General features: G+C 39.3%; 1 protein-coding gene across 6 annotated transcripts in view; it reads right to left on the bottom strand.

The window, feature by feature from the left end:
* Positions 1–5,666: 5,666 nt before the first annotated feature.
* The window catches only part of USF3 (upstream transcription factor family member 3), a 43,185-nt gene continuing 35,541 nt past the window's right edge, over positions 5,667–13,310 (bottom strand). For all 6 annotated transcript variants that reach the window (XM_063078804.1, XM_063078808.1, XM_063078797.1 and 3 more), the window contains one exon: positions 5,667–13,054. In XM_063078804.1, coding sequence (XP_062934874.1) covers positions 6,591–13,054 — 6,464 coding nt within the window. In that variant the 3' untranslated portion in view covers positions 5,667–6,590. The remainder of the gene's footprint in view (positions 13,055–13,310) is intronic.

Below are 13,310 nucleotides of genomic sequence, written 5' to 3'. Positions count from 1 at the left end.
AATTTTCTGGAGTACATTTGGGGAGTAAATGACCCCTAAGGTGCTCATTTTACCTTTTAAAATATTAGGATATATTTTACACATTCAGACAGACTTCTGGCATAAATGAGGTAAACATTTGAGTATCTGCTACCCAGTGCCATAGAACATACCAATACTTTTGAAGTACTGCTCCTTGATACTCCCACCTGTCTTTTCCTGAGTAATATCCATTATCCTGAATTGGGGGTTTATCGTTTTCTCAATTTATATATATATATATATATATATATTTTTTTTTTTTTTTTTTTTTCCCCCCTAAAGATGACCAGTAAGGGGATCTTAACCCCTGACTTGGTGTGGTCAGCACCACGCTCTCCCGAGTGAGCCATGGGCTGGCCCTTAATTTATATTTTTACCATGTGTAGGCTATCCCCGAACAATAAGTTGTTGGATTTATAAGCATTTAAACTGCATGTAATTTTATACCGTATAAGTTCCTCTGCAATTCCCGCCCCCCTCAAACCGCGTGTTTGTGAGTTTTGACTAAGTTGATGTGAGTAGCTGTTGTGAAAGACCTAACTCGTCTCAAAATTCTGTGCTTCAGTTCCCTCCACTGTAAAATATACAAAGGAGAGTTTAAACTGGATCACCTGTAAATACTCTTCCAGATCTGAAATTTTTACTTTTTATAATGAGTTTAAAGGTGTATAGATTGTTCTAACAATATAGTTCTGGTCATAATTATGATCTAATCAAGGTCGGCTGTTTGATCAAGAACATAATCTCTATGGGAAATGTGTCATAGCATTATTTTCAGACATTTTGGCAAGATTTAAAGGATCTAATACTTGGATATAATACTTATGCAAGACAAGTCATTTTGACAGCAGGTTTGAAGTGGCATGTGCAGTGATCAGAAAAGACAGAATTCACAATGCAAAAATGCAAAGTTTATTTTCTTAAATAAAATACTATATTCATATCTATACAAATAATTATTACAACCATTAAAATGTTACATTTAACAATAAAAATTTCAAAACTTTAAACAAGAGCATGGTTCAGAATATTCACACCCTAATACAATGCATTTGTAAAAAGATGTCAAAATAAACAGGACCTATTCTTATTTACAACTGTAGGACATTCCTGGTCATATTATACATATCTGCTCTGGATTCCATTACAAAACAAATTAGTTTCTGTTAGAATTAAAAACCAGGTGATTTACAGTAATAGGACACAGTGCACAGCACACATTGCTGGCATGGTAATAGATACAAATATTACACTATTGAAAGCACTAAAATTAGTTTTTTTCCGGTGACTGCCCTACAGTAAGCTTCTCACCCAGTGTATAAATAATTAGTGAAGGTAATTATGTTCTCCTCAGATTTTTCAATCTTTTTTTCCAAAATGAAAATATATATATATCTAGCCTGCTGAAAGTGGAAGCAAATCTTTTCTTCACAGTAACAAAACTGCAGCATCTTAAGCAACACTGTCTGGTCCCTTTCTTCTTGGAAGATCAACAGTTCAACTCCCCTTAAAGGTTACCACTATAGTCAAGTCCAGTGCCTCAGAGAACTCACAGATGAAAATGATTTAGAGACCTCAGGGTGGGAGGACTGAGAAGTCTCAGAAAAGTGAAGATGGGATTTTGATGGATTAAATTTTAAATTCCTATGACATAGTATGGTGTATAACTGTATACACAACTGAGCCAAAAAAAGAAAAAAATATTAAAGATCGCCTTTTTAAAAAAATGTGTTAAGATACAAATGAAGAGTTATCTTCTATGTCTCAAACTCTGGTGACAGATTACACAGTCATCCAGAATAACACCAATTTAGATATTATGCCCAATATTTTCAACCCAAGTTGGTTCATGTTTATGAAGCATCTGACCACAAGCAGAAAAAGATTACAGTTGACAGAGTTTGTGCAAATCTAGAAATAAGGATGTTGAATGACCACCACATATAAGCTTGGAATTTAAAAGGAGTTTTTCTACTAAGTAGTTTTTTTTATTTTTATTTTTTTTGTTTTTGTTTTGTTTTACAAGATCAGCTTCAAAGATGGCTCAGAGAATGATAAGGCAACAATGAGAAACATCAGCTGTACTTGTCTTCTAGGAGGTGTTTGATTACATAGCATGTGCCATCCTGGCTGGTCCCTTGCTATAAAAGCGGAGTGGGTGAGTGATATGTTCTGATAGCTGGTCTAAGGACCAGAGGCACAGTTTCAGGTAAAGTGCAGTACCAGGGCAGAGGCATGGGGACAGAACCAGAAGCTCGGTGTCCAACAAGGTTCTCAACGCTTCTCACCAGCGTATCTAGACTGCCTCAATCTAAACTTGGTGTCTCCCCACAGACTCTAGTAGAAACACTCCCTAGGTTTCACTCTAGTAGAAACCTACACAGGAAGAGTAGAATGCAGAGAGAATAGTTAAGTAAAAAAAAAAAACCAAAAAAAACAAAAAAAACTTTTTTCTGTTAAACTCTGGGGAAGAAAAAATGGTAACATTCAGCCAAAAAGGCATCTAGAGAAAAAAAACTAACTTCTGCCTTTAATTTGCATATATGTATCATAAAATCATCACTCACAGATTAACTTCACACTAGTTCATCTGGTCATTGGCTATTCCTATTGCCCTCCAGATATATACAGACACAGATGAATTACCTCCAGCAAAGGCAGAATTTATATGACAGAATTTACAACAATGACTTCCAGGCTAAGGATAGCAACCCAAAGCCATTTCATTCTGGTACCATTTGCCCTTTATTCATTCCTCCATGGGGAAAAAACAAATCCATCAGGCTGGCAGCTCAGTTGGTTAGAGCATAGTGCTGATGACACCAAGCTCCAGGGTTCAATCCCTGTGCTGGCCAAAAAAACCAACAACAACAAAGTCTACCAAACCAAGGAATAGAGCTATATGGCACATTGAAATATTTTAGATCAATTTGAACTAATTTTGTTCCAAGAAATTGTTGTTGCCCCTTAAGAGACTAGGAGGCATAGTGGTTCCCAAAGCCAGGAATGGGGAATCACTGATTTGGGAGCGTGAATCACTACCACATGCTGATCTAATAGACGGTGGGCCCAATAAATGTCTCAAGGCAAAGGAGTAATCATCCTGCTAAGGAAATGAATGACTAGGTTCCCTGCCACCTGTAGGACATGGAGCAGATGGAAGAAAGTAAGAGTCTAAGTACCGTGTATCAAAGGAAGAATAAAGCTAAGAAGATGCTTATTAGTAAGTCTTTATACTTTCTCAAAATCTTTAGATTTTACTCCCATTAAAAAGTGTTTCTACATTTTTTTTGGAGTATAAGTTTTAGCCTCTCCATGAAATGGTTAATGTTAGAAGGCAGGAGCAAGGCAAATCAATTATCTTTAAAATTCTTAAATAAGTTTGTATTTTATGAAGGTTGATTTTTAAAAGTTGATCTTCATTGTAATTCATCATAACCCTGATATGTGACTGGAAATTGCTGCAAAAGAACATTCCCTCCCTTCTCTTTCCACAGACCATGTTAAATTTTATAAAGCATGATCGTCGTGGAATTCTGGTGCCTTACTTAGAAAAAGGGTGCTATCTCTGGTACCCCAAAAGGTCTTACAACAAAAACAGAAGTAAATTTCCTGAAGCAGTATAAAATGACATATAAGACTTCCCAAAGCAACCTGTATTTTCCAAAAAAAGAAGTGACACTGGATATCTTTCATCTATGATTGACACATTAAAAGTTTAGACATGAAGAGAAATCTGAAATTTTTTACTTCATTATAAGTTATTGTTGAGCATTGAGAGGAATCAACCACTTTCTGTAACTGATTTTACTGTGATCAATAATGCTAAGAGAGAGAAGGAGAAATTATTTAATCAATGACCCTCACTTATGACTCAGACATAATTTCGTGTATTTCCAGAAATTACAAAATTATTTGTAGAAATGGTTTTACTTTCTATAGTCATATGTTAGCAAGCCAAGAATAAGATCAAATTTGTTATAACAAAAATTTACTGCATTTTCTGCCATTTCCTTTACGAAAAATTATATCCAGATATCACTAGATACTATATAACAAATTTCCTCCCCAAAATCAGGTAGCTCTAATTATCAAATACTTAATACTGCTGGTAAATCTCATATAATAGTGTTTTGAAATCAAATAAGAGTATTATGGTTTGAATACTTTCAAAATTGAGCCCATATATGAAATGATCTCTTACGTGTATAGGCATATGTCTGCAAGATAATTGGAGCTACATGTGAACAGTGGCCCAACTATCTGCAGATGGTCAAATAAGCCTTACTAAGACTCATTCAAAATCAAAGTGTTATATTCTCGGAATGAAAGCTCTGAGAAATGCAAATGCTATCTCTGAACATAGCTGACCAGGAAAATCCATCATTGCAACAGAGCTATCTGAAAACAGCAGGCTTTGAGTCCTTTGCATTGCAATGTTCAAATTGAGCTACTCCTTAGCCTGTTACCTTAGTTCCAGCAGTCTTACACTGAGCAGAACCCAAAAGCCACTGTGGGCGGTGCATGCAAGTGTGTGGGTGCGCGCGAGACAGAAAAGAGAGACAGAGGGAGAATGAATAGCCAGACACATGGGAGAATGCCCTTCTGGAAATTAGCAGATTGGACCTTTCAAGTACAAAGAAAAATGTGAATGTTAAAGCTTAAAGTTCGCTTAAGAGAATTACAAAGCAAGTCATAAATCTCACTTTTTTTCTCAATAAATAACTACCGTGTTTATCTCGTCTTGTTTAAGTAACTTACTCATGAAGCTCTCCTATTCTTCTCCAAAACCATTTTGGAGTGAAAAAATATAGGCTTTTTTATGTTTATGACTTTTTTTCTTTTTTGCCCTCAAGGAGGCTGCTTTAGTCAGCAGCAGAAATAGATAGGAAAGTTTGGTAAGAACAGTTGAAGAGGCACAGTGACCCTTTTGCTGAGTCTTTGGAAGAGGTATTCAGTTAACTGCTCTGACCATCTTGGGAGGCTTTATTAGCACTAAAACAAATAAACAAAAAAGCTATGCTGGTCAGTGGGTTCACTTCATTAACAGAGCAGACAGCAATTTACATGCATCTTTCTCACACCATCCCATTTCTGGCAGAATATAACAACAAAAAGTAATGGGTTTAAGAAAATGTATACATACAGTTTTCTTAATTTTGTTTTTAAAGTTTTCAAAATTCAATATATGTGTCTTTAAATGTAGTTTTAACCTCATTGGAGCTTTTAAAAACCCTTACCTATATCAAGTTTTTCTGTTTTAGCAGGTCTCATGTTTCAGTTTCCCATTTTACATGGCAGACCTACTTTTAAAAGACCAGTTTATACTTTAAAATCTGTGTACATGCACACTCATACACACACAAACATATATAAAAACTACACTTTTATGAAGCACCATTTCACACCTACCACCAAGAAAAATAATGAGCAAATTTATCTTATAATTCTGTTATGAAGGATAATAATGCAATATACAACACCATATTTAAAATATAAATATCAGTAAATGAAAATACTGACAGAGCTTAAAACTCTGTTCAGAAATGTTTTAAAAGTAAGGCTCAAATAAATGTGTAGATTCCAAACACTATTTGCTGATAGGTCCTAATATTTAAATAAATGCAAAAGAATTTATTTCAAGATCAAATAAATAGAATAAAGAGAATAATAAATCAAAACTCAATTGATGAAACACCAATCTTTAACTGAACTCATGCAAAATTCCACAATATAACTACTTTTATCCTTATAGCCTGATGCAGAATGGAGAACATTTACGTACTTTACTTTTTATCTTTCTATTTTTAAGGCTAATTGTCTAAGGAAGACCTTTAAAGGATCTTGGCACATTAAAGGATAATGTGGCTCCCTAACTTGAATAATAAGACATGAAATTCAGATAATTTATGAATTGTTATAATTAAGAAGCAATCCCCATATAGTCCAGCCGCCAAAATAAATAAAAAGAAAGAAAGAAGCCCCTACCTAAACCAAACATTGGGAATAAAGGCTGATTAAACAATTCATTTATTTGCTAACTGCTTGACTTTAACTATAGACTATCAATTCAACACCTGCCATGGGTAAGAAACAGTGCTAGATGTTGATGTTAGCCAGCATTTGGTTATGAGCCACTGTGTTTTATCAAGCTGCCTATATTCTGGAGAGCAGGTCAACTACCTCAACTGTTTATTTTACAGATTATCAGCAATCAAGTTTAACACCAAGGTTCCTTCCTACTACCTAGCACATGCCGAGTTGATCTCCTCCAACTTCCAGTTGATTAGTATTTGGAGAATATAAGATTACAAATCAAACTTCAAAATGTAAATCTGCCTGGAAAATAAAAAGCACACCATGCAGTTAAAAATGAAAGATAATTTGTTTTTGACAACCCAGTATTTGCATCATCTCTGACATGGCTTCCCTACATTCAGAAGATAATTAAAAATTGATTATATAAACACAAAGACACAGTTTCTCTCTTCATGGACATGTATGTGTGCATGCACATACAAACACATTTGTAATCTCACCCGTTACCTTTAGGTCTAGTTTATTGGTATCTAAACAGCTGAACTGCAATCATGACCTAAAATATGGCTTATGTTGTGGGCAGGTCTGTTAGAGGACTGCTTGGAAGAATCAGAGGCAGAGGAGTTTGTTATTGTAAGCAAAGGTGACATTGCTGAGCCATCGGGAAGAGCAGTAGCTATTTCTGGAAACAAAGATGTCATATTAAAATTGGATAAATGAGAGTTGGTCATGTGCATTGGTGGCATATCAGGGAGAAGAGGAAAACTTGGTTGAGCAAAGCCAACAGGTCTGGGAGGAGATAAAATTGATCCAAATCGGTTATTTAAACTTCCACTGTTTACCTTCTCTGTGCTAGGATTTGAGAACATTTGATTAGAAAAATAGGGGATCGAAATATCATTGGACAGTGTAGGATGAGCTGGAGAGTATGGGGGATAGAAGGAGGGTAGAGTATTTTGGGGATCTACTGGGATGAGAGCTGGAGTTCGTGTGGCACTAGGCTGAGTAACCTGTGGAATGAAAGAAGTATTAGCATTTATTGGTGGATTCATGCCACCCTCGGGAATAAAAGGAAAACCAAAATTTTGCGACAGTGTATGCTGGTCAGGACCTGAATTATCATTAGGTACTTGTGGGCTATCAGGCATGAAGCGAACAATACTTCCTCTCTTCTCTGTAGTGGGTTGTTGACGTCCAAGAATCATACTGCCACTAGTAGAGAGAGGAAGATGGGGAAGACTTGGATCAAAGACATTACTATGTCTTTGGTTTCCAGAACGATTCCTTTCAGGTTGACGAATTTTGGAACCACTGCTGTCTTGCAGGGGATGCCTTGATCTCTGGGGAACTGAAGAATTAGCTTGACGTACAGGAGGACCTTGATCAGCATTTCCATGAGACACAGATGGGTGTGGCAAAGCTGGCCTTGCAACCCCATGCATGTTGGTTGTGACTGGAGGGTTCATGTGGCCCTTGGTCCCATGACTGTCAGTAATCCTCATAGGATTGGACTTCTGTACAGAAACATTGGGACTTGTGTTTCGACCTTGAATATCTCCTGAGGAAGAAGAACTTGAAAAAGGAATATTCAATGTACTGTTCCTGGTGTTAATTGCACCTAAAGACATGTCGCAACTTTCCCTATTCTGACTCTCACTCTCTCTTCTAATATGAACAGTTTCATGAGTAGGAGGACAATTATATTCAATTGCAGAGGATGGACCACACTGTGTATTCCTCTGATGTTCTGAGAGTGATCTCTGGTTCCCAATGACCTGATCACCAAGGTGAGGGGCAAGTAAACTCTGCATAAAACTCTGATGACATGCATTATCACTCTCCCTTGGTGGGATAGCATTTCCTGTTGGGATGCTCTGAACTGATGGATAAGGTAATCTCTTTTGACGGTCGATTGGTGGCGGACCAGTATTCTGACTAATTCGAAAAGCCTGGGACTGCATACTCCTCAACGATGATACAGGGTTACCTATTTCATTATTTCTTGAAGACTGTACTTCAAAATTACTCTGGGACTGTTGACTAGCTCCACTTGGTTTAAATGTCTGACAATCAGAAAGGCGAATATCTGAGGCAACAGTATGGTCCACACGCCCCTGCATATTATGAATAGCCAAACTTTTATTTCTGGGAACATCAAGATAGCTTCTCATTTCAAGCTGGTCTGAAACTCTGGAACCCTGAATCGATATACCCATTCTCTGCTCTGAATTAGAAGATGTCTTTCCAATGAGTGCCTCAGCAGAATAACTTGAAACTCTATTTCTCTCTGGCCTGTGTGGAGTACAGGTCATGTCCGAAGGTCTAGTCACAATACTTGGTTGGGACACCATTTGCTGCTCTAAGCCTCTGGATGTCAAAAGCCTCTGCAATGGATTATGCCCAGATACGTGTTCAGAAGAAACCCCTGAACCTTGCTGTCTGCTTCCAACATCCTGCTGCTGGTGCATAATATCTTGACTGAGATGGTTCTGGGGATGGTTATGGTGGTTCCGACTAGTTGAAGGGTTTTCACAGCTCTTTTCTGGCTGGGAACTTCCAAAATGTTGCTGCATCTGTTGCTGTATCTGTTGATGGTGGGGATGTGGCTGACCACTCTTGGGTCGGGATTGGTCAGTTCCATGGTGCTTCGGTTGCAAGGAAAGCTGAGAGGCCTGAGTGCCCTGAACGAGATTCCTCTTTTTCTGCATCTGGACTTCCTGTTGTAGAGTTCTCTGTTGGTGGACATTATGGGGCTGAGAGTGGACAGAGCTCTCTGCGTGAGGTACATGATGCTGCAGTTGATATAAGTGATGCCTGTCTCTTAACTGCCCTGCTTGCTGTTGCTGTTGCTGCTGTTGCTGCTGCTGCTGCTGCTGCTTTATGTAAAGATGGTTACTATGAAGGTGAGATATCCCTTGAGCTGGAACATGCTGTTGCAGGACCTGTAGATGCTGACTTGCTTGAGTTTGCTGCTGCTCAGCAACTGAAGGCTGAGAATTACACTGAATGTCAGTTTGCCTCAAAGCAGGGGCCACAAAGTTGTTACTAGGTGGAAATAATCGTGTAAGGCCATCTCCATGTGCTGAGTTGCTAACAGGCACAACTGAGTTTGAAGAGTTGGGAGGGATCTGACTAACCATCATTTGAGTTTGATCAGAAATGCTGTCTGCAGTTCGGCTCATCAGGGACATACTCTCAAGCCTGAGTGGGGCTGGCTGACAATGCTTTTGACGTTTAGCTGAAGACAGTAAAAGATCATCTTGGACAGCACGTTTAGCAGAATCTTTACGGCTTTCATGACTTGGCTTTAAGAGTGGTTCTTGGATCTGTGAATTTGGTATGGTGCTAGTCATAGTATTTATCTGTTCTTGAGAATAGTCCGTCATTAGAGATGTTCCAGGAGGCTGACTACTATAGGAGCTAGATGAAGCAGTCAGATTAACTGTTGCAGGAACAGTTGTTTGCTCTGAAGTTTGGGATAGACCCGAACAGCTGACCAGAGGATGGCTGATGCTGCTCTGACGGATAAGATTATTCACACTTAAACTGGTGACATTTTGTGGCTGAGAAGTTGAAACCTGTAAAGAGGCATTTGATGTTTTAATTCCTAAAGAACAACTTGGTTTTTCAAGAGGCCTATCCACGGTTGCTTCAATTGAGCCCTGAGAATTAAATTCATTTGGTGTGGCTTCTGCCTGCCCTGTGCCATTCTCTTTAGGTATCTGTGATTTGAAAGGCTGGTCTCCCTCTAAGGATGATGCTTCAGAAGGCTTTGAAGTAACTTCCCTAATATCAGCCTGGATGCCAACTCTTCCCTTCTCAAGGTTCTCCTGGTCAAAAATAGCTCTTGCTGCAAGAGCTACTATATCAGTTTGCTCTACAAAGGTACAGCTGTCACATGTATTACTTGTTGCATTGCTGGTCACATCCTCTCTAGTTGTGTCAGGAAGCATGGATGCAACCGAGAAACTACGACTACTGCCAGAGCTGGTTGACATGGGAGAGTCAGCCTGCCTACTGGCGAGCAAAGAACCATTAATAACCTCTTGATCGGAGAGGCAGGAATGATGCTGCGGTGGATCTCTATCATCGTTATTCATCAGTAATAATTCCTGTTTGGGATGTAAATCAACACTTGTGTCAACTATTTTAGAATTTTCTGAAGAAAAGTCAGGATGATCCATCTGGACTGAAAGAGATGACTTCTGAGAGTCTTTCTCTTTAGCAAGATCAGAGAGCAGTGTAGTTAAACTCTGTCCCTTTAAGAGACCTGTAGTTCGCACTGTGTCTGATGAATCTTGCTCAACCCTGCAGGGCTCAGCAATTATTTCTACCTCAGAAACACAGTCGGTACTTGTAGTGCTTGTGGTAGATGACAAACCAGAAACCTGAGAAACCAAAATGTGGGGATCATTTGGAGATGGAATCAACACATTGGCTGAAGTGCAGGATTTGGCAGCATCTGACAATGCTAAACTAGTTGGTGGTCTATCCTGAGATGGCTCTTCTTGCAAAATGGGGCTAGAATCTTTGGATTTTGCTGGGGCCACTACAAAATGTTCACTTGTTACAGATTCCCGGGAGGGTGAACTAGACTCTTCTGCTGACTTAGATTTAGATATAGATGCAGGTATTACTGATTCAGAATTTAGAACGTCCAAAGAATGTGATACAGAAACACTTACATTATTTGCCTGGGACACAGTGACAGATGGCAATACAACAGGGAGGCTTTCCAGCAGTCCACCATGACACGATGGCTCTGCTGAGCCTTCAGTGCTGGGGCAGTCTAACTTGCCCACATCTCTGGCTGGATTCAGGGGACATGCTGACTTGTTAGCTGCTGAGTATTTCTTGGCACGTGGTTTCTTATTCAACCTTTTTGACTTCATGTTAGGTGGCAAACAAGTGACAGTGTTCACTGAGGGAGTAGTCATTAGATTATAAGTACTAGGTAGTGTGGCTGAACTATCTGTTGTCATGGGAGGTGCTACAGTTGTTAATGAAACACAGTTAGCTGAGGTTGTTTGACTATTTGCAGCAGTTTGAGGATTGGCAGGCTGGCTAACAGACAATTGTACACAGCTTTGCCCAGCCATCTGTGATATGCTTTGATTGAGGCTGGCCAAAGCACCAAATGTATTCAGGGCAACATTGGTATTTGGATCTTCGCTGGTGGTGGGTTGAATAATTTGCATAGGGGTTTGATTCGTAGTTCCTGATGAAGACATCACAGGCTGCAAAGCAAAGAGCTGTCCGTTTAAAGAAATGGTTTGAGGCTGTTGTTGGTTTGACATGGTAACAGAAAAAGTTTGTGTTGAATTAGATGTTGATAAACATGAAGGTCTTGGTAATATGTGGACAAGATGCTTTCCTCCAAAAGTTTGTGGGGTTGAAACATTTTGCACTGAATTATTAGGGCCTATTATAGCACTGGCTCCATTGACAGGGAGTCGAACAGAACCAGGAGATGCAGCAGAGAGGAGTGGCAAAGGATTCTGATTAGCTGCCTGTATGATTACTATCTGCTGACCTACTGTTTGGTTGGGAACTTCTGCCCTCATCACTGTGGGGCATGGGGTGGTGCTGGGTGGCTGGAGAATGATAACATTTTGATTAGCTGGAGCCGACCCAACTGGCTGAGCCATCTGAATCACCTGCATTGCTGAATTCAGTGAAAGGATATTTTTTGGAGGCTGAGATTTAACTTGTGGCTGGGCAATTAGTGGCTGCATAGGTAAAGATGGACAAGAAGGCAAGGTTACAACTACTTGCTCAACTGGTTGCCCCTCTGCTGGAAGGGAATTATTCAAGTTGATGCCTGTAGTCATGTGTCTACTGTGGTTGGTTATGGTGGGGCTAGTACCAGACTCACTTAATACTGAAGTCACAGAGGAAGATGGTGTCTGGCTTAAGGGCTGAATAGTGTTTCCTGCCAGTTGCAAAGTAGTCCATGTTGTCTGTGTGTTTCCAGCTGAAGAAATTCGAGTAAGGCTATTAATATTTTTCAAATCTGAAGCACTAACACTTGAGGAAGGCAAACAGCAAGAAAGAGTCCAACTATTGTCCAAAGTATTTGCAGAAAGAGTGCTTACAGGAGTGCTGCTCTTCCCTATTCCAGGGGCAGATGGTGCCACCACTGTGGTTGTACTTGTCAAGTCTGTGCTCTTGCTAATGCTCACTGGAGAAGAACCACCTGCAGGTCTGGGAGGCTGGGAGCAGACTGTGGTGGTAACTGAAAGAACAAAGGTGTTTTGAAAATCACCTCTGAAGTCCTGTATGCTCAGGCAGGACTTGTTTCCATGGTGTACTTTAGTGGCAGTCACTGAGGAGCTGGGAGGGATGCTTGTGGCACAAGGGGCTATTTTCTTCAATAATTTGGGGCTCTCTTGCCCATTCTTATTTTCAGAAGAACTTTGATCGTTTAGACATGTGTTCAAGGAACGATGTTGGTGAGGTTCTGGCCCAACTGGAACAGCAATCAGTGAGCCACCGGTCATACCAAGCACACTCGATTCACTTTCAGAAGTGGAAAGCTCAAGAATATTTTGAGCAGAAATGGTAGCAGGAAGACAAAGAGGAACAGGCTGGTTAGCAGCCAATGCAGAAACTGTGGTCCGATGCCATGGCTTGTTTTCAGAAGGGTAAACTCCAGAAATAGACACAGGAGTCACAAGATTGCAAGTTCTCTGTACTGGCACTACATTGGCAGTTTGCTTTTGTAAATTATGACCAACATTAAAGGTTATCCCCTGAACAGCTGTTCCCTGGCTGTTTCCACCAGGCTGACTCCCATTAGAATAAACAATGATATTTTTTTGAACCTGGTCACTAGGAATAACAACAGAGACCTTTGAGTTTTTAAGATTTCCTTTCCAGTGAATTGTGGGGTCATCGTATAAGCATATGTCATTTGCCTTCAGTAATTCAATATATCTGCCATTTTCTTTTTGGATTTCTTCCAGTTGTTTCCGTAGCTTTTTAATTTCTTCAGCTATAATATTAAATATAAAAATTTTAAAACACCAATGAATGTCAGTATTTAAAATAACCTGAGAAAGAACTGTGTACTAAACTACTAAATTCTAATTCTAGCATTCTAAATGCCTCAGTTGAGAATCTTTAGCTCTTTTCTAATACAAGTTCTTTCTTCTGTTTAGAATGGTATCTCAAACCCCTATTTTATCCTTTTAAAAGTATATACCTTTAAAGGTCAACAAATGAAAATTTACTCATAATGCAGAAATCTC

Source organism: Cynocephalus volans, chromosome 1 (genome assembly GCF_027409185.1).
Source record: "Cynocephalus volans isolate mCynVol1 chromosome 1, mCynVol1.pri, whole genome shotgun sequence".
Taxonomy (NCBI): domain Eukaryota; kingdom Metazoa; phylum Chordata; class Mammalia; order Dermoptera; family Cynocephalidae; genus Cynocephalus; species Cynocephalus volans.
This window is presented reverse-complemented; position numbering and strand designations above follow the sequence as displayed.